The sequence below is a fragment of the Bombina bombina genome, chromosome 2, assembly GCF_027579735.1.
Source record: "Bombina bombina isolate aBomBom1 chromosome 2, aBomBom1.pri, whole genome shotgun sequence".
NCBI lineage: Eukaryota > Metazoa > Chordata > Amphibia > Anura > Bombinatoridae > Bombina > Bombina bombina.
The window spans coordinates 605,628,097-605,651,382 of record NC_069500.1 but is presented as its reverse complement, the minus strand read 5'-3'; the positions used below and the strand labels follow the sequence as shown (position 1 = coordinate 605,651,382).

The following is a 23,286-nucleotide window of genomic DNA, read 5'->3' as shown; positions in this document are numbered from 1 at the left end:
GACAAGGTTAAGATTCCTAAGATTCTATCCTTCCTTCAAGAAGGATTGGAAAAAGGATTATCTGCAAGTTCCCTGAAGGGACAGATTTCTGCCTTGTCTGTGTTACTTCACAAAAAGCTGGCAGCTGTGCCAGATGTTCAAGCCTTTGTTCAGGCTCTGGTTAGAATCAAGCCTGTTTACAAACCTTTGACTCCTCCTTGGAGTCTCAACTTAGTTCTTTCAGTTCTTCAGGGGGTTCCGTTTGAACCCTTACATTCCGTTGATATTAAGTTATTATCTTGGAAAGTTTTGTTTTTGGTTGCAATTTCTTCTGCTAGAAGAGTTTCAGAATTATCTGCTCTGCAGTGTTCTCCTCCTTATCTGGTGTTCCATGCAGATAAGGTGGTTTTACGTACTAAACCTGGTTTTCTTCCAAAAGTTGTTTCTAACAAAAACATTAACCAGGAGATTATCGTACCTTCTCTGTGTCCGAAACCAGTTTCGAAGAAGGAACGTTTGTTGCACAATTTGGATGTTGTTCGCGCTCTAAAATTCTATTTAGATGCTACAAAGGATTTTAGACAAACATCTTCCTTGTTTGTTGTTTATTCCGGTAAAAGGAGAGGTCAAAAAGCAACTTCTACCTCTCTCTCTTTTTGGATTAAAAGCATCATCAGATTGGCTTACGAGACTGCCGGACGGCAGCCTCCCGAAAGAATCACAGCTCATTCCACTAGGGCTGTGGCTTCCACATGGGCCTTCAAGAACGAGGCTTCTGTTGATCAGATATGTAGGGCAGCGACTTGGTCTTCACTGCACACTTTTACCAAATTTTACAAGTTTGATACTTTTGCTTCTTCTGAGGCTATTTTTGGGAGAAAGGTTTTGCAAGCCGTGGTGCCTTCCATCTAGGTGACCTGATTTGCTCCCTCCCATCATCCGTGTCCTAAAGCTTTGGTATTGGTTCCCACAAGTAAGGATGACGCCGTGGACCGGACACACCTATGTTGGAGAAAACAGAATTTATGTTTACCTGATAAATTACTTTCTCCAACGGTGTGTCCGGTCCACGGCCCGCCCTGGTTTTTTAATCAGGTCTGATAATTTATTTTCTTTAACTACAGTCACCACGGTTTCATATGGTTTCTCCTATGCAAATATTCCTCCTTAACGTCGGTCGAATGACTGGGGTAGGCGGAGCCTAGGAGGGATCATGTGACCAGCTTTGCTGGGCTCTTTGCCATTTCCTGTTGGGGAAGAGAATATCCCACAAGTAAGGATGACGCCGTGGACCGGACACACCGTTGGAGAAAGTAATTTATCAGGTAAACATAAATTCTGTTTTACTATACACTGTCCCTTTAATATGTCACCTTTATGTAATTGCTTTCTATTGTTATTTCGCTTTTCCTTAGGTGCATACTATTACTAATAGACATACTGAACTTCCTGCAATGTTTATTAGGATTTAATTCCATCAAACAGTACTGACAACTAATAAAAGTAATGGAAAATATAAACCAAATGCTCATATGGATTAATTTATTATCTGTTGTTCTATCTTACTGTATAGAGTCTGTATTCACACAAATCCCTCCTCAAACAAGCACGTAAATATTTAATTGTGGTATTTATAGAAGTATCATTATATTCATTAACACTATTTTCTTTAACATTGTCTTAATAAATTGCACGTTACTAAAGTTTACTACACCTAAGGTTATTACACCTTATTGCTACTGCAAGGTGACAAGCACCAAATTGTTGAATTCCAAAACTCAAAGTAGCCAGCTGTTGTTATATTGCATGACAGACCCTTATTTACAGTGCTGTGCACAGGGCAAGTAGAAAAGTAATAGAGGGAAAGGGGGGAGTTTAAAAAGAAAGTCAGCAATAGCCAGTAGCATTCACTCACCAGTACCACCATGCACTAAATTACATTTGGAATAGTTAGCTTGTGTTTATCATCATTAGCCACACATTTTATGGTCTAGAAGCTACCTTGAATTTGATTTGTTTAAAGGGACAGTTTACCTAAAAACTTTCTCTCCTTTAATTTGTTCTCAATTATCCATTTTACCTGCTGGGGTATATTAAATTGTTTAAAAATAGCTCCTTAGCCTTTATATTGGCATTTGAAATAGCTGATTTAGCCTGTAGTATCCATACCTATACTGAAAGTTTTTATACCTAGGTATAGGCTATTGTAAACACAGCCAGCAGAAGAAATTACACTCGCAGTGGGAGGTGCAAAAGATAAAGCTCTAAAATGTTAATTTTCAATTGTCTTTTCTAAGTATTGAACAATTTGAGTGATAAGATAACAAGATCTGATTGCACTGCAAGTTTAGCCTATTCTGATGGGCTGTGGTTTTAAATAGCAAATCCAGAAACTTATTTTGCAAAAAAGAAGAATAAATGAGCAATTATTTACTTATATTTTATACTGCAGCTGGTATAACAAGTCATGCAGAACACATTCAATGAAAAACTATTTACAGTGAACTGTCCATTTAAGTCCTCTTAAAGGGCCATAATACCCAAATGTTTAAACACTTGAAAGTGATGCAGCATCGCTGTAAAAAGCTGACTAGAAAATATCACCTGAACATCTCTATGTAAAAAAGAAAAATATTTAACCTCAAAAATTCCTCAGTAGCCACATTCCATTGTAAAGGACTTCTAAGCAGCAAATCAGTATGTCTGTCCCGGGACAGCGGAAGGAGCGAGCATTCGTGCACACTCATCTTATTTCCATATTCAGTGTAAGGAAGTTTACAATGAAATCTCATGAGATCACAGTAAAAGAGTTCATGACCGCAACACTGATGATGCTGATTGGCTGCTGTTCATTTCTTCATTTTTTATTTTTTTTTACCTGCAGCTGAGCAGCAGCTGAGTATAACTTTTTACACAGAACTTACTCTGCTGAGCTGAGGAGATTGTAAGGTAAAATATCTTCCTTTTTTACATAGAGATGTTCAGGTGATATATATATATATATCAGCTTTTTACAGTTATACTGCATCAGTTTCAAGTGATTTAGCATATGAGTATTATGTCCCTTTAATACTCACTGTCAATACTGGTGTGTCTAAGTCAGATACAAAATGGCTGCTAGTCTTGCAGTGAGCCATAAGGAAATGTTTCCTCTATGCTGGTAAAAGCCTTAAATTGCTAAAGTGACTTCACAGATAAATATCAGTAGAACTGATGATCCCAAGAGATTAATATAACATTCTTCAGAATGTGAGAACTCTCCAGTGTCCCTCCTTATTACATTCCTTATTTTACTTTTAAGTATCTTTTTGACAATAGTTTTCTTTTTTCCTTAAATTCAGATAAAAAAAAAAAAAAAATGTGTCTACATAGATAATTTTCCCATAAATATTGCTGAGAATTTTGTATGTGTTGATAGAAAAAATAAAACTGGTAGGATACTGAGTATACATTTAAAGAGACATGAAACCCAAAAATGTTCTTTCATGATTCAGATAGAGAATACAATTTTAAATAACTTTCTAATTTACTTCTATTATCTAATCTGTTTTATTCTCTTGGTATGCTTTGTTGAATGAGCAGCAATGCCCTACTGGTTTCTAACTGAACACATGGGTGAGCCAATGACAATCAATTTAGATATGCAGCTACCAATCAACAGCTAGACCATAGGTTCTCTGCTGCACATGAACTTGCCTAGATAAACATTTCAGCAAAGGATAACAAGAGAAAGAAGCACATTAAATAATAGAAGTGAATTGGAAAGTTGTTTGAAATTGTATTCTCTATCTGAATCAAGAAAGAAAAAAATTGGGTTTAATGTCCCTTTAAGGCACATTTGTTTTGTTTTACTACATCCTAAGTGTGTCCTTTTTTTCACAGTTTTCTAGGAAGAAGTTATATATTGGAAAAAAGAACTTCAGTAATCTATATTGAGGATGTGAAGAGAGAGAGAGAGGGTCCTAACGAATATGTGCACAGTTGCATTAATACACTTAAAGGGACATTATACACAAGATTTTTCTTTGCATAAATGTTTTGTAGATGATCCATTTACATAGCCCATACAGGTTTTGTTTTTTAATTGATAGTTTTTCTTATTTTTAAATAACATTGCTCTGATTTTCAGACTCCTAACCAAACCCCAAAGTTTTAGGAGAATACTGACGTATACCTACTCCAGCTTGCTTCTGTTTGTGTAAAGGGTCTTTTCATATTCAAAGGAAGGGGGAGGGTCTGCTATTTCCCACTTGCAGTGAGTGTTCCAGTAACCGTTTAAACAGAGCTAAACTGGAAGCTTCTAAGTAAGTTTTAAAACTGTTTTATACTGGATTTTTATATCAGTATCTGTGCATATTATTCTTTATAGTAGTGTATATTACATGCAGTTATATGAAAATAGGTGTATACTGTCCCTTTTAATATAATAGAAAGTTCTACAACTCCTGGGTTAACAATTTATATGTATGACCATTGTTTTAGGAAAAGTCGGAAGTTGTTTGAACAGTGTTTATAGGGACACTAAGTTTAAAATTACAAAGTAACATAGTAGAGGATGTTGAAAGAAGACAGAAGTCTATAGAGTTCAACCTATAAATCCTAAATTATTTACAATAAAGAAGCTGACAGTTAGAAAGCTGACCCATTTAACACAAGTAATCATATCCTCAAATTCTGTTTTTAGCCAGAAATATATCTAAGCCATTTTAAAATGTATCTTAGGTATTGGCATTCACTACCTCCTTGGGTAATGAGTTCCACAATTTCCTTTCTCTTACCATGAAAAAAGTTTATGTTGCTGGAGATTAAATCTCCTTTCCTCTAGCCTTAAATTGTAACCTCTTGTCGGAAACAACTGCCTTGGAATAAACAGCACTTCCACCAACTCTGTATATGTTCCATTCATATATTTATGTAAAAGAAATCATATCACCTCTCAAGCACCTTTTTTCTAGAGTAATCAGGCCCAAGATGGCTTAACTCTCTTCATAGTTTAAATACTCCACTTCCCTTATTAGTTTTGTGGCCCTTCTCTGAACATTTTCTAATTCTACAATGTCCTTTTGTAGAATATAAAACTGATTGTAATATATGCTAGTATCCTATTAGCCTTAGAAGCTGCTGCCTTGCATTGCATACTATTTTTAGCTTGTTATCTATAAGTACGCTAAAACCTTTTTTCCTCTGTTTGGTCCCATTTAAATAAAATGTAGCCTGCAGAATTTTAATTCAGAAATGTAGAACCTTACATTTACCAATATTAAAGGGACATTAAACACATTTTTTTTCTTTCATGATTTAGAAAGAGCATGCAATTTTAAACAATTGTATTATTTACTTCTATTATCTAATTTGCTTCATTCTCTTGATATACTTTGCTGAAAAGCTTATCTAGATAGGCTCAGAAGCCGCTGATTGGTGGCTGCACATAGATGCCTCATGTGATTGGTTCACCCATGTGCATTACCTTTTCTTCAACAAAGGATATCTAAAGAATGAAGCAAATTGGATATTAGAAGTAAATTGGAATGTTGTTTAAAATTGTATTCTCTATCTGAATTATGAAAGAAAAAATTTGGGTTTATTGTTCCTTTAAATCGCATTTGCCATTCAACTGTAATGATTCAGAAAGAGCATACAATTAAAAAAAAAAAAAACTTTACAATTTACTTCCCTTATCAAAATGTTCATGTCTATATGCACACTTTCTGAGGTACCAGCTCCTTCTAAGCATATGCAAGGGTACACAGTATATACATATAGATATTTTGTGATTGGCCGCTGATGGCTGTTGGCTGTCATGTGATACAGGGTAAGTGAAAATTTGCTATACAAAAATCTACTACTCATTTGAAATTCAAAGTAAATGCTACTACACTGTCTTCATTATGAATCCTGTATTTAATGGTCTTTTCATTGTTTTTTTTAATCTAATTTTTGAATGAAGCATATTATGGCTATTTTTGTGGGGGGTTTTTTCTTTTTTTATGTTTGTTTTCCCAGAAGTTCTTTTTATTTATTCATAAACACTGTGTTTCCTGGTTAAAAAGAACATAAAAACCCAGACAGAGCATGCAATTTAAAATAACTTTCAAATTTATTTATATTATCTAATTTGTTTAATTCTCTTTGTATTCTTTGTTAAAAAGTATAACTAGGTATACCCAGAAGCTGCTGATTGGTGGCTGCAGATATATGCATTTTTTAATTGACTTTCAGTTAGCTCCCAGTAGTGCATTACTGCTCCTTCAACAAAGGATACCAAGAGAAAGAAGCAAATTAAATAATATAAGTACATGAATCATGAAAGACAATTTTTGGGTTTCATGTCCCCTTAAGTTCAATATATAGCTGGAATCACATTATTAGAATTTTAAATGAACTAAATTATAATTAAATAGGCGATAAGCCTGCCCAGAGGGCAATCTATTTAAAATTACTGAAAAAAAATAAGCGAAAAATTATCAAAAAAAAATAAAAAATTAAACCTAATCTAATAGCCCTATAAAAATACCCCCTAATCTAAACTACCAATAACCCTTAAAGGGCATTGCCCTAAGTTAATAAACAGCACTTTTACCTAAAAAAATTACCAATTACTCCCTAAAAGTAAACCCCCCTACCCAACCAACCTAAAAAAAAATCACCCAGCTCTTTTGCGCCAATAAAAAATAAATAAATCCCTAATCTAAAAAACACCCTAAAAACTAAAAAACAAAAACAAAGTCTAACCCTAAAATACTGTAGGTACTCACTGTTCCTGAAGTCCAGCGGCAAAGGTCTTCTAAGTCCTTCCAGACAGTGAAGGACTTCATCCAGCGCGGGGACATCATCTATCTTCGTCTGGAGGAAGGCGGCGCGGAGTGGAGGTGATCGCGGAGCAGAGTGGAGGTGGTCATGGAGCAGGACCGGCGATCGTGGAGCAGGACCGGAGCGTCGCGGAGCAGGACTGGTGTGGAGGATCCTATTCATGGGGTCGCTGCAGCATACTGAATATTGAATGCAAGGTACCCCACTTAGTTACCTTACATTCCTATTGGCTGAAATTTACTGAAAGCTACTGAAATCCTATTGGCTGTTCAAATCAGCCAATAGGATTTCAGTAGCTCTCATCCTACTGGCTGATTTCAAAATTTCAGCCAATAGGAATGCACGGTACCCCATTAAAAATGGGGTACCTTGCATTCAATCTTCAGTGTGCGGCGACCGCATGAAGAGGAACCTCCACACTGGTCCTGCTCCACGGCCGCCGTTCCTGCTCCGCGATTACCTCTGCTCTGCGATCACCTCCGCTCCACGCCACCTTCGCTCCGGATGAAGATAGAAGATGTTCATAATGCTTTGTTTGGCTACGCTGTATCCAGGTGGATTCCGAAAATGTCAGGGTGGAGAAAGAATCCACCTGCGGTGGATTCTTTCACCACCCTACCATTTTCGGAATCCACCTCGATGCAGCTTACGCGATACAAACGCGATTATAGTATAGATATGCTCCCTTATTATTGCAACTGAGGGTTTAAAGTTTAAAAAATATTTATTATAACATTATTCAAAATCATATGAAATGATTAATTATACCACATGGGTTGAAGTGAAAAATCCTGCATTCAAACACATCGGCAGTAATCAAATGAATGAGATAGCAAACACGTTTTACTTTTGCTGGCAATGTATCATTTGCTTAAAGTGACAGTGTAGTGAAAACATTACATGGTCTAATTTATTAAAGTGAGACATTTTTGCACTACTGACAATAAAACTCTATGGGCAAGATTACAAGTTGCGCAGTATGGGTTTTCCATCCATGATATGGTCTTTTCGCAATCAATTTCCATTGCGCAGGTATTACAAGTCTTGATAAATCATAATTGCGCGCTCGCAATCGCCTTTTACACAGCAATCCTTTTAGTGCTCGAAAAGCTGTAGTTAACAGTTTTCCGCAACATAAAAGTTTCATGAAACACTTCAAAACTACATTACAAAGTACAGTTACACTCATATTAACACTGTCTAATAAAAATGATTTAAAAAAAAATATTGAACACAAAAGTTATAAAGGTTCAAAGATAGGAGTTCTCGGGTGTTAGAAAAAAAAAATGCAGATGAAGGGATTTTACATTGACATACAAACACATACATAGAGAAACATGCATTTATATGTATAGAGATATGTTTAACTATAGAGATAATGAAAATATTTTACATTACAATCTTATGCACATTACACAATATCTTAGAGGGATTTTCAAAGAGATATTCACATATAGATCTCGAGATTTCTAGACATATATATATTCATATGCATATCTCGCAATATATCAGTCCAAATATCATCACATATATAGAGAAATATTTATTAGAATTAAATAGAACATATTCCGTTACGAAAACATTCTTGCAATATGAAATTTTCTGATTTTCATGTACACTTTTTGAGGAGAATACTTCATGGGCTTTGTGCAATAGATTAGGGTTTTTGTGGGGGGGTTTTCTATTTGTCTTCTCCATTGACTTCTATGGGAGAATACGTGAACGCAAACGCAATTTGGCTGTTTGGATTACGCAGGTTAACGTGCGCAAAAAATAAGCTATTTTGCAACTTGTAAAACATGCACAACCCCAAATGCGTAAAAGCCATAACGCACGCGGTGTTTTCACAACTGTGAAAATCTGGTTTGCCGCATGACTTGTAATCTTGCCCTATGGGTATAACAAAGAGTTAACACATAAAGTCCAGCTGAGGAGCCACAGAGAATTACTGGTACCAAGCAGGACACAGCGGGTTAGCCAATCAGCAGCATCACTTACACGATTCTTCCAGTCACCAGCTGTGTTTAGCCTGGGACTCCACCATTATTAAACTATGGTGCTAATGTGTTATTATATGATGTATAACATATGCTATTATATTGTTTTTCAGAGTAGCAAAATCAATGAAAGTTCCTGTCTATGAAACGCCAACTGGTTGGAAGTTTTTTGCAAATCTAATGGACTCGGGACGGTGTTCTCTTTGTGGAGAAGAGAGCTTTGGCACAGGTGAGATAATTTATTGTAGAGTAATCAAGAAGGGAAAGTTAACTACTATAATAGACCTGTCACCAGAAATTAATTTATAATATTTTAAAGAGAATTACAAAGTGGTTATACATTTTCTAGATATTTTATTGAAATGAGATAATGTTCAGGTGTGTGTGAGAGAGAGAAAAAAATGTGTGGATATGATTATGTGTCAAAATTCACCTAACTTTTAAATCCATGGAAAAGCCCAACTTATGCCCTAAATACCAGTATTTTAGAATTTTCATGCAAAAATATTATCATACCTCCTGAAATTTCTTGAAAGTTTTACAGGACAGGGAGGTAAAGGGGCGGAGCTGCAGCAAGAGGGGCGGGATATATGACATGGGCAGGGTTAGATAGACCACTCAACCTGAGACAATCCTACAAGATCCAGGACTGTTGGAAGATGTCCAATGTACATTGCTTTGGTGGTTTTGTGCTTAGTTTTACAAGCCACTGCAATCCATATGGAGAATTACCATTTTATTTAGAAATATTTTTCAACTAGAAAATGATATAACAGCGAATTTAGTTAAACACTGAGCAGTGAATGAAAACTATAAGAAACAGGATGGTATATAAGTAAATGTTTGTTAGTGTTATTACATCTACTATTACTGGGAAAAAGATAAAGTGAAATGGCAGAACGATGTTATGGATAGAGGGAGAGAAAAGAAGTTTTGTGTAATTGGATAATAACCATGTTTAAACATATGACCAATGGCATATGACCAAGTGTCACTAACTGTCTTTCTCACATCTCTAACTGATGTCCTCTCACTACCTCAAGCTAAATCTCTCCAAAACTGAGTTCCTTATTTTCCCCCCTTCTTCTAAACTCTCCACCTCCAATCTCTCTATAACTGTCGACAACTCCATCATTACCCCTACCCCGCATGCCCGATGTCTCGGGGTCACATTTGACTCAGATCTTTCTTTCACTCCTCACATTCAGTCATTGGCTAAAGCCTGCCGCTTCCACCTTAAAAACATCTCTAAAATTAGACACTTCCTTACACAAGACACAACTAAGATTTGAATCCACTCTCTCATTCTTTCCCGCCTCGATTACTGCAACTCTGTATTTTCTGGTCTCCCCACCTGCCGCCTAGCTCCTTTACAATCCATAATGAATGCCTCTGCCAGACTCATCTTCCTTACACATCGCTCTTCATCTGCTGCACCTCTCTGCCAATCCCTTCACTGACTTCCTCTTGCCTCTAGGATAAAACACAAAATTCTCATTCTGACATACAAAGCCCTCAACTGCACTGCTCCCCCCCCTATATCTCAGACCTTGTCTCCAGATACTCTCCCTCCCGTCCCTTTCGCTCTGCTCACAACCTCCTACTCCCCTCCTCTCTTGTCACCTCATCACACTCCCGTTTGCAGGACTTCTCCAGACTGGCTCCCATCTTGTGGAACTCTCTGCCTCGCTCCACAAGACTCTCTTCTAGTTTTAAAAGCTTCAAGTGCTCCCTAAAGACTCTACTGTTCAGGGATGCATACAACCTACGCTAACCTTTCTTTATACCAGTTCCTCTCCTCCATTGATATCCCCTGAACCCCCTTAGCATTTAACCTAAGAGTCCAGCTGTTTGTAGAACACCTTCTTAAGAGCTGACTACAACAGTGCAACTCTTGGCAGGGCCCTCTACCCATTTGATACCTATAATTGTTTTGTTGTACTCCGCATTTGTTTATAGCGCTGCAGAATCTGTTGGCGCTCTGCAAATAACCGATAATAATAATAATAAATAACACTGATAAAGGTTTCCACAAAATATAAATAATGTGTGACTGTAAAGTAAGAGTAAATTAATAACAATCTGCAGGGTCATGTTTTGCATTTGCGGGGGTAGGGGGTCTTGGGCAAGACACATTTGTGGGGCCCCTCAGCACAGCTCCTTTTCCCCCTTTATGCCCTGCTCCCTGTATGGACCATCTTGTCCCAATATTCGGTGTTTCCTATATAAAGAATAACACTATATATTACACCTCCTGATTCCATAAATGCTTCTCATAAACTAAATACACAGGGTACATTGCACCTTCTCAAGTCATATCCTCACCTCAGTGCAGGCCTGGCCCTCTGGATGAAAGTGTTACCAAGCAGCAAGGCAATCAGAATAATTTGTCATATGAAATTTGGATAATGTTTGCACAGAGTAACTATACCAATTAGAATGTCATATTCTGATACAAAACAATAAATGTGGGTGGCCGGAAGGGGCGGAGCTGCACGGATGCTGTGTGTGGTAGCGCTTCGGTTGGAAGAGAGCGCGCAACAAGCCCCAAGTGCTCCGAGTATTTGGCTCGACAAGCCTGACCTTTAGGCGATCTGCCTGGTGCCCGCAGCAGTAGCGGGAAGCTTGGAACCCGACGGAGGGTGAGCAGGACGGCCGCCAAGAAATAGGCGTAACACAGACCCATTGCCTGGGTCACCTCTTGGAGGAACAGAGTTCCGGTGCGGAGAGTCATGTAGAACCGGCAAGGCACAAATATGCTGGCAAGACCGGAGAGACAGCAATCAACCTCAAATGTAAGGTACTTTTTTTATTATTTGGAAGAATCTGTGTGGGGGGAACGAAGACTAAGGGAGACGGGACAAGGCCAGATATCCACTGTTGATAATCCTCACGGGGGTGTATGTAAAGACTCGGTGGAGTTTTGTCTTAAGACGGAGGACTGCCCCAAGTAGACAAGGCCTATGTGTGAAAGGGCATCCAGTGTAATAAGCCCCCCTTACAGGAAACAGCATACTGATGCAAGCAGGGCCCCCCCCACGAAGAATAAAGATAAATACAAATAAAGTTTCCAGGAGAGTCTTAACAGCCAGGTACCGCAAGGTGGGTGAAGTCCTGGCGGGTTAGGAAAGAGGGGAAAAAATAGCCCCTGTTTTTCTGGGCGAATTGATATAGCTTACATTGAAGGCTGTTTGCTGCATATATTTAAAGGGCCACTAAACCCAAAATCTTTCTTTCATGATTCAGATAGAGAATAGAAATTTAAACAACATTACAATTTACTTCCATTATTTATTTTGCTTAATTTTTTAAATATCCTTAGTTGAAGAAAAAGCAATGCACATGGTGAGCCAATCACACGAGGCTTCTATGTGCAGCAACCAATCAGCAGCTAGGGAGCATATCTAGATATGCTTTTCATCAAAGAATATCAAGAGAATAAAACAAATTAGATAATATAAGTAAATTAGAAAGATTTTTAAAATTGCATTCTCTTTCTAAATCATGAAAGAAAAAATGTGGGTGGAATGTCCCTTTAAAGTCTAACACAAACACTTTGCTGAAGGAAAAATAACTGACTGGTGGAAGTCTGTTATACAAGCCTATAACGGTTATTGAATGCTTCTGATTTTGAGATTTATGTATGTGACTATACAGGAGCCTATAGCAAGAAGGCAATTATAATGGCCAAGCAGGAACAGGGCGAAGCATTGGCCAGACTGGGTGCAAGCAGACAGCTGCAGCTTGCTCTTAGCAGCAATAGAATGAGATAACTTTAGAGACATCTGGAAAAATTAACCATAAGAACGTTTATTAGGAGTGAGACTGCTCAGAGAACTATAAGAGCTATATAATAAGTTTCACCCTTCGTTTTTGTGGCATGCAATAAAGCCCTAAGTTCCCAAAGTATTGTAATAGGCAAAGATCAAGGTTGAATACTGGTAGTAATTTAAGAAATTTCTAGAAGGTTAAAAGTTTAATTGTGGTTAGCCAGTGTTTTGAAAGAATATGTATAATAACTTATAAGGGTTTGCTAGAAATTTGCTCTGGTTTAGGGTACTTAAGGAAGATTGCTATATTGATATCGATATTTAAGGTGATACACTGCGTTTAAAAGAATACTGGCTTTAAGCTGAGGACAACTAAAAAACTTGTCACAAGCTCGAACATTATCTAAAGAGTATAATCATTTGTTGAAAACTAAGTTTGTGGCTGTAAAGATAAGTAGGAGCAATCTAACCTGTTTAAACTGTGAAAGATTTGGGTAACTGAAACCTAAGTGAAGAGACAGCAATTAAAGGGAAAATTGTTAATAATCTTAGGTTACTGTAGGGATATTGCTATCAGTATTTAAGGTAATAGGCTTTATAAATCACTTAGAGGTCAAGAGAGTAAAAGCAATCTCAATAGTATACAGGGTCGACAGCTAATTTTATTAAGTGTTTCTAAAATACAGATAACTGTTTCTTGACGTATAATTAGGCATTGCCATAGTCAGTCACTCCCCCCACGAATATAAGTGCTAGCACACTGTCGTAGAACGCACCCCTCGCACAAATCACTCCCCCCCCCTTGTCCTTTTTGCCACTTCTCCCGTCCCCCCACTTGGATTTGTCAGGCCACCACTAGGCCCTTATTGGTCTATATAATCTATATACCCACATATGGAAAGGTTTGTCACTATTAAAAACAAATCACCGGCAATGCCGCCAAAAGGGAAAGAAAAAAAAAGCCTAAAAATAAATAGTTTAGACATAGAGAATAGAAGCTTACTAGAAACAACAAATATAAATACGATGGAGTCTCAGGACCTAGTAAAACAATTATCAGACATTATGCTGCCACAGTTTGACCAGCTAAAGAGGGATATTTCAGAACTAAGGGCAGAAGTTAAACAGTTTTCAGAGAGGTTACAAGAAGCAGAAACCAGAATATCAGATATAGAGGATATGAATACCAGACATGAGACTAAACTGAAGGAACAATCTAGCCAAATACATATACTACAAAATAAAGTCGAAGAATTAGAAGACAGAGCTAGACGAAGCAATGTCAGAATTATAGGACTCCCAGAGATAGAGGAATTTCAGGATTTAATACACTTTACTGCAATACAACTACCTCAAGGGTTGGGTATGCAAATCCCCCCCCCAAGGGATACAGGTTGAAAGAGCGCACAGAGTAGGTAGTGCTAGAACCTATGCGGATGGTAAGGCTAAGTTTAGACCAGTTATTGTTAAGTATTTGAACTTTCAAGATAAAGCCACGATTATGAGTCAATATAGGAAAAAATTCCCAGTAAAGATAGGAGAGTATAACATTTTGCTCTTCCAAGATTTTTCAGTAGAAACGTCAAAAAAACGTAAAGAAATGGTACCTATTTGTAAAAGCTTAATCAAAACGGGTCTGAAAGCTTCAATTATATATCCAGCCAAAATTAAAATTTTTAACGAACAAGGAAACGTTCTACTGAATAATTACGAAGAAGCGAAAGATTTCCTATATGCCAGACAGCATTCTTAGTAACTGAATACAGGTATAGGAATTAATCCAAAATTAGATTAATCAGGTTCTAAGGAAGAATGAAGCACGAGAGGATTAATAGTTTTAATACTATAATTAATAGGCTAGGGCCTCCAAGAGATGTCATGGTTATAGTTCTAGCTGAGCAGGTTGTTCTCAGCATTTTTGGGCGATACGGAGGAGGCCTCCTCTGTATCTGGTTTTTATATGATGCTTTGTTTTTTGCTTATTATGTTCTTTGTTGTGTTATTATTTTCCCATACCCGTTTTCCCTTACCCAAGGGGCCCCCCTCCCCCCCCCCCCTTTTTTTTTTTTTTTTTCTCTTTTTCTCTTCCCCCAATGCGCTAGAGGGTATGTTATAATGTCTGATGGATGAACAATTAAAAGTAATATCATGGAATGTGGGTGGGATTTCCTCATTATGGAAAAGGAAGAATATTTTGAAGCAATGTAAAAAAAATAATGCAGATATAATTATGCTACAAGAGACACATTTGAAAAAACAGGAATTAGACAAACTTAAAGTAGGATGGGTTGAGGAGGTGATTGTAACACCCTGCACGACAAGAAAAAGGGGTGTAGCGTTCTTATTTAATAAAAAACTAGATTACAAAATTGTGGGGAAAGAACTAGATATAGAAGGAAGGTTTGCAATATTACACATTATAGTTTATGAAAGATCCTTGATTCTATGCAATATTTATGGCCCAAATAGCCTAGATAAAGTTTTTTGGAACAAGATTCAAGTCAAACTAATGAATTACGGTACGGAAAATATAATATTGGGAGGCGATTTAAACATGGTGATGTATCCAACATTAGACAGGCTGAAACCCTCTAGGAATAGTAATAGCCGAGCAGAAACTAAGTTACTTAAGAATTTGTAAGAATTTAAGACTTAAAGACATTTGGAGAATTCAGAACCCTGATGTAAAATGTTTTTTGTGTATATCTCACAGTCATAAAACCATGTCCAGGATAGATGTTTTCTTGATTTCAGAAAACCTATTAGGTACAGAAATATTATCCGATATTAAAGAGGTGATAATATCGGACCATGCTATTATTTTATTAAATTTTAAGTTTAAAAGGGTCAAAAGAGATCCAGCAAAGTTTTTCTTCCCGACGCATTTAAGTACTAATATACAATTTAAAGATTGGCTAAAGAGAAAATGGCAGGAATATATACATTTCAATAAGGAATATGAAAACAAATATGAAATCTTCTGGGAGGCTTTTAAAGCGTTCATTAGAGGGGAAACTAAGGCGTACCTAGTTAGAAATAAGCGGATAGCACAACAGAAAGAGATACAACTGGCAGGGCAGGTAAGAAACTGCTACAATGCATTTTTAAGTGATAGATCAGGGATACTTTGGGACAAATATATAAGGGCTAAATCAGGAAGAGACACTTTTCTTATGCAGAAACTAAGACAAGAAGATCTTAGAACGAGGGCGTTTTTTTATAGACACAGTGGTAGGGCTGGTAAATTTCTGGCAAACCTAGTGAGGGTTAAGAAGAAGAAGCATGCTATAGAGATGATTAGAAAGGGATCAGAGAGATTGACCAATATAAAAGAAATAAACGAGTACATATATAAATATTATCAAAACTTGTATACAAAGGATAAGATCACTCTGGAAGCAAAAGCAGATTTTTGGGATAAAATCAGACTACCAAAGCTAGATAAAGAAGATTTAGACGTGCTGAATAGACCCATATCACAGGAAGAAATAAGGAAAGCAATCAATAAAACGGCGGGTAACAAGGCACCTGGCCCAGATCAGGTTCAGATAGAACTTTATAAAATTTTGAAGGAAGAAATAACCCCTACGTTAGAAGGCCTTTTTAATACAATGTATATTAATAATAAAATGCAGTCCAAATATTTTACAACTTCAACAATTTCATTAGTCTTAAAAAAAGGTAAGAACCCGGAAGAGATGGGCTCATATAGACCGATCTCACTGTTAAATAGTGACTACAAACTTCTTATGAGCATAATTGCCCAAAGATTAAAGAAAATGATGATCCCATTAATCCATAAAGATCAAGTCGGCTTTATGCCTAAGAGGACGTCTACAACCAATCTGAGGAAATTACAGTTGATAATAGACTATTACTGGAACCAGAAAAAAAAAAGGGAACGGGGATTCAAACAGATATGGCCATCACATCTATAGATGCTGAAAAAGCTTTCGATAGGATTACATGGGATCACCTATTTACAACAATTAGAAACTTTGGTATCACAGGTTCTTTCCTCAGACTGGTACAACTGATATATAACGAACCACAGGCTAACATCTTGATAAATGGTAATATATCACAGAACTTTACTTTACAGAAAGGAACCAGACAAGGGTGCCCGTTATCACCTTATTTGTTCAATTTAGCTATTGAACCTTTAGCTATATATTTGAGAAAGGAAATAGATGGGATCTGGCTAGGGAATAGAAGAATTACGCTTCTATTATACGCGGACGATTTATTGGTCTTCCTAAGAGACACGCAAATAAATATTCCCCTACTAATTCAAATTCTGGGAGATTTCAGTAAGTTTGCAGGCTATAAAGTAAATGTCAATAAATCAGAGATTTTGTGGTTAATAGAAAAAAAAAGATAGCTATAAGAATGCTCCATTCAAGAATGCAAATGGAAAGTTAAAGTATTTAGGCATTACACTGTCCAGAGACCCCGAAAATTGGTATACACTAAACTACCCCCAAATCTGGGCAAAATTGTCTAAGGATATGGCCAGCTGGGCTAAATTTCCATTGACCCTGTCAGGCAAAATAAATCTAATTAAAATGATCCTATTCCCTAAAATTCTGAACTTACTACAAAACTTACCTAGATTTATTAATCGTAAGGACTTAGTATCATTTAAACGAGACTGTCTAAAATTTTTATGGGGCAACAAACGGAAAGCGATTGCACTACATAATTTGTCACTATTTAAAACAGGGGCTGGCTTAGCTTTTCCAGATATAGAGCTATATAACTTAATATGCATGGGTAAATTCGCATTAGAATGGTTAACAGAGGCAAATTATTTCGCCACAAATGATATAGAAGAATTCTTAGTGGCCCCATATGGCTTAAAGGCTCTGCTACATCATAAAGGGAAATAACCAGACAAAGTTAAAAAGCTATCCACCATTAAGAATATAATTGCTGCATGGCATAAACTGTTGAAATTACTACGAGTTAGCCCAGAATATTCAAAGTATCTGACAATAGTGGGGAACCCCAATTTTATACCAGCAATAGAGTCGAAGGTCTTTCATAGATGGAAGAGGAAGGGCCTAATCTACTTACAACAATTGCAAGACAGGGAAACTAAAGCCTGTAGAACATTTCAGGATTTAAGAAGTGAGTTTGGAATCCCTAATAATGAATTTTATGCTTATTTGCAAATACGGCATTTTTTAGAAACTCTTAATAAAGAATCTATGCAAGATAGCTTAGGCGAAAAGATGAATATGGTATTGAATGTATATAGTCAAGGAAACTATTCTATCTCTTTTTGGTATAAGATAATAAAAAAGTTTCAAGAAACAACAAGAATAGGGGCTTTGGCAGCAAGCTGGCGACAGCCAATAGAAAGGCTACAAAAAAGTTTCAATTTGGTAGACAAAGCAACACTATCCATAGGTTGGAGAGAGTCCCAAATGAAAGTGATAAATAAGGTTTATATTACACCTGCTGTAAAAGCAAAATGGGATAAAAATGCCGAAAATAAATGTGCTAGATGCAGTTTCCCATCTGCGGATTTGACACATTGTTTATGGTCCTGTCCAAAGATTCAGAAATTCTGGGGTAAGCTGAATTTCTGGCTGAACAGGATCAATGGGAAAAATATCAAAATAGAAAAAGAGGATATTATTTTTATGTATCAAACTCCCAGACGGCAGATTAATTTTAAATTTGTAAATACAGCAATACTAATAGGGAGATCACTAATCCTGAAACATTGGAAGTCCACGAAAGCCCCCAGCCTAATAGAATGTATTAATAATATTAAGGGACAATTGATAGTGGAGCAATTTGATACAACAGTTAATTCTGAAACTCAGATTAAACGCTTTCTTGACAAGTGGAAGAGATTTATTCAGGCCTTTTCGGAAACAGAACAGAAGCGGCTAATATACCCTTTTAGAGAGTCAGAAACATTAAATAATGCGATTGCTAGAAAGGAATTTCCAAATTGGAACTAAGCATTGCCCCCCCCCCCTCTCCTCTGGTGGGGGGGGTTTCTGGTTTCTTTTCCCCCTTTTTTTTTTTTTTTTTTTTGTTTTGTTTTATTTATTGTTTACTACTTGCTTAAAACAGAAACATAAAAATTATAATTGTAAGGAGGAGATGATAGCCTGCTATGGCGAATTTTCTGTTTTGTTTTCTGATGTCTGGAATTTCCTGTTACACTTGTATGTTTGTTTTATTTTCCAGAAAAATATTTAAAAATAAAAAAAAAAAAAAAAAAAAAAAAAAAAACAATACATGTGATTATATGCATTACTCATAATAAGGAACCACACTTTTTCAAAGAAAACTAGAAAATAGCTCAATTCAAAGAAATTTGTATCCACACCTCATCGCACCTGCAAGCTGTGACTCTCGTTATAATCAATGGAGCAGCACTTATCTCTTAATTGTTGACCACTACAAAGGATACCAGAATCATAAAAACATCTTTAAAACGTTACAGAATAAACTAATAAAACTCTAAAAAACGGAATTAACTAATAAAACTCCAAAAACTGTAACAAATGCAAAAAGAGTAAACTTAAAAAGTAAAAGAAAAATTAATAGGAGAAAAAACTGAGACAGCTTTGTCAGACTAGATACTTCACAAGAGTCTTTATGAATCCAGCATACTGGTCATTAGTGTAGGTAGGGGCAGAACTACCGGTGGTGCAGAGGACAGAACTGCGACCGAGGGGGGCAGCTTAAAAAAAAAAAGTAAAACTTTTTTTTTTTCAATGGGGCGGGTAGGGTCAGGTCAGCCATCTCACCAGCAGATTACAGACTGTGTTGCTAACTCACTACCATCTCATCGGCAGATTACAGACTGTGTCACTAACTCACTACCATCTCACCGGCAGATTACAGACTGTGTCACTAACTCACTACCATCTCACCGGCAGATTACAGACTGTGTCACTAACTCACTACCATCTCACCGGCAGATTACAGACTGTGTCACTAACTCACTACCATCTCACCGGCAGATTACAGACTGTGTCACTAACTCACTACCATCTCACCGGCAGATTACAGACTGTGTCACTAACTCACTACCATCTCACCGGCAGATTACAGACTGTGTCACTAACTCACTACCATCTCACCGGCAGATTACAGACTGTGTCACTAACTCACTACCATCTCACCGGCAGATTACAGACTGTGTCACTAACTCACTACCATCTCACCGGCAGATTACAGACTGTGTCACTAACTCACTACCATCTCACCGGCAGATTACAGACTGTGTCACTAACTCACTACCATCTCACCGGCAGATTACAGACTGTATCACTAACTCACTACCATCTCACCGGCAGATTACAGACTGTATCACTAACTCACTACCATCTCACCGGCAGATTACAGACTGTGTCGCTAACTCACTACCATCTCACCGGCAGATTACAGACTGTGTCACTAACTCACTACCATCTCACCGGCAGATTACAGACTGTGTCACTAACTCACTACCATCTCACCGGCAGATTACAGACTGTGTCACTAACTCACTACCATCTCACCGGCAGATTACAGACTGTATCACTAACTCACTACCATCTCACCGGCAGATTACAGACTGTGCCACTAACTCACTATATACAGTACTGGTGGGTTAAACAGTGTCACTATATATAGTAATAGGGGGTCAGACCATCTCGCAGACTGTGGGCACATTTTTTTTTTTCTGTGTTAAATGTCAAAAAAAAAAAAAAAAGATATGTATCAAATTCACTTTTTTTTAAGGGGGGGGCACTTCTTAGATTCTTGCACCTGGGCCCTGTGATTTCTAGTTACGCCTCTGAGTGTAGGTAAAAAAATCACCCATAGAATGCCCGGTGCACCTTGTTCCAGTCTGTGAGGGGTCTGAGACACCTTTCATTATATCCAGTGAGACTTCTTTTCCATAACAAAACAGCCATACATATATTTTACACTTACAGATATTAACATTAACTGTTTTTTATGCGCATCTCCTGCTACAGCTGTAATTATTGTTTTCCCGCTCTGCATGTGAGTGATGCAAAGTACCGTACCGGCCTCCTCATAAGTATAGATATTAATGGCAGGAGCTGCTACTAATGAATCTGTGGAAAATAATAAAGCAAAGCTCAGTGACAATAGAGCGTGATCTCTTCCTTCCCAGCAAAGCCCTTGATGAGCCTCTCAAGTGTCTATGAATCTTCTACACAGCTTAAATATGATCTTCAGAGTGACTTTCTTTGATTACAATGAACTGTACATGTGTAAAAAAAAAAATTAATTATTAAAAATGGCAATTTTTTTAATTAAATTGTCATTTGCACCCTGATAGATTCATATTATTAGTTAATTGGAAAAAAACACGAGTACAAACATATAAGGAATCATCAGGAATACTGAGTTATTTAGCCATCTTGTTTTCAAATTGATCTGATTTAGCGTTTTTGCTTCTTTGGAGTTAGGTGGGGAAAAAAACATTAAATGTTTATAATACCATATACCTAACTCAGTGAGTTTTACTAATTCAAACAGTTCATGAAAATTACAATTAAAATTTCATGGTTAAGCTATAGCTGCAATTGTAATAACTAGGTAGGTACAGGAGCTGCACTGCACTACTGGGAGCTAGCTGGTGATTGGTAGCTGCACTTAAATGCCTTTTCTCATTGGCTCACCAGATGTGTTCAGCTAGCTCCCAGTAATGCATTGCTGCTCTGGAGCTGACTGTAGATAAGTTTTGAATCCCCTTTAATGGGATAAACATAGTGTGATTTGTAAGCAACAGTGCAAAAATAAAATACACTAACACATTAGATCATTTTATTTTTGTACTTTTATGTCCCTTTAATCTGAAAATAGCCAATGTATAAATATTTTGTAAAACATTTCACATTTTGCTAATAGTAGTTTTTGTCATGTCAAGGTTATAATAGGATATCTCAGCATCTTGGGACTTTGTAGGGCCTGACTGGTCTTAAATTACACATAACCTGGATTAGTTTGAAACATTTCAGTTTGTGTTTTGCCCCAATTGTAGTTTATGAAAAAAATATATGTAAAAAAGATATAAACTCAAGACAAATATTTCATTTCTCAAAAGGCCAGGCAGATTCAAGTGACACCTGAAAACTGTTATAAAGCCCTAAAGTGAATTTGTGATGCATCCTCTATGTAACCATAGCTGTACCTAGCAGTGGCAGATGTGTCCTGTTTTATGAGAGGTTAAAAAGGGATCGTGCGGTGCACAAGTCAGTAAGAACACTGGAGTCAAACACACACATCTGCTTCCTGTGCTTCCTACTGTGTATGCTGGTTTTATAATCTGCTGTTCCTGTTGGAACAATGCAATACAATGTGCATCTTCAGGAGGCCATGCGTTACCTTGGTTCTGACAATTTGCAGACTGATATACAGCAGTGATTATCACACATGGGGACAGATTACAAATGGAGTGCAAAATATAAATTTAGCTAAAGCCATATCTGTGCTCCTCTTTGTAATACCAGCGCACGTTCGCATTGAGCTCATTGAGACAACTTGGATTTAGTAGCTATAACAGAAACATGGTACAATGATTTGCATGACTGGGGCATAGTCATACCTGGATACAGGTTATTTAAAAAGAACAGAGTAGGAAAGAAAGGTGGAGGAGTTGCTTTGTATGTAAATGAAAATATAAAGGTTACTGAAATTGTAGGAACAAATGATGAGGTGGAAAGTATTTGGGTGACTTTGGAAATTGGAGATAAAAATGTTTTTAGAATAGGGGTTGTATATAGGCCTCCATTGCAGGATGAAAAACTGGACAATCTGTTATTAGATGAAATAACCAAAATGACCATGAAGGGTAAGGTTATAGTACTGGGGGACTTTAATTTGCCAGATATAGACTGGAAGATTCCTTCTGCTAGATCGGCTAGAAGCAGGTATATTCTTGAATCTCTGCTAGGGGAATCACTTGAACAATTAGTCAAGGAAACAACTCGTAAGGAAGCTATATTAGATCTAATACTTACAAACAGTGATATAGTTTCAGATGTGTCTGTAGGTGAGAACTTAGGATCCAGTGATCATCAATCTGTTTGGTTTAGTATTCATGTTCAGGAACTGTCCACCCAGACTAAAACAAAAGTTTTAGACTTTAGGACGGCAGATTTTTCATTAATGGGAGAATGCCTAAAAAACTATTTAAAGGGGAAAACTCTTATTACAGGGGTTCAAGAACAGTGGGAATTTGTGAAAGGTGCCATTTTAGATGCAACCGCACACTGTATTAGACATGTCTGTAAAAGTAAAAGAAAGCGGAAACCAATTTGGTTTTCCAAAGAAGTAGCACATGCTGTAAAGACAAAAAAGATAGCTTATAAAAATTACAGACACACACAAGCAGATGATGATATGAAAATATGGAGACTCCAACAAAAAAAGACTAAGCAGTTAATTAGGAAGGTTAAAGCTCATGCAGAAGAGAAGATAGCACAGTCAGTAAAACATGGGGACAAAACATTCTTTAGATATATCAGTGAAAGAAGAAAAAATAAGGTAGGAATAGTAAAATTGAAATCAGTTGATGGTAGAATAATAGAAGGAGATAAGCAGATTGCAGACTGTCTCAATGATTACTTCTGTTCTGTTTTCACTAAAGATTGTGAAGATACAATGTCTACATTAAGGGATGCTACGCAAAATAGAAACAAGCTTAACAGTAATCTTTTTACAGAGGATGAGGTTTTGTTAGCATT

General features: G+C 36.9%; 1 protein-coding gene across 1 annotated transcript in view; it reads left to right on the top strand.

Moving 5' to 3' along the window:
- PGM5 (phosphoglucomutase 5) overlaps positions 1–23,286 on the top strand; it is a 286,735-nt gene that overhangs the window by 149,209 nt on the left and 114,240 nt on the right. Inside the window, exon 7 of the mRNA XM_053702531.1 lies at positions 8,900–9,015. Coding sequence (XP_053558506.1) covers positions 8,900–9,015 — 116 coding nt within the window. The remainder of the gene's footprint in view (positions 1–8,899; positions 9,016–23,286) is intronic.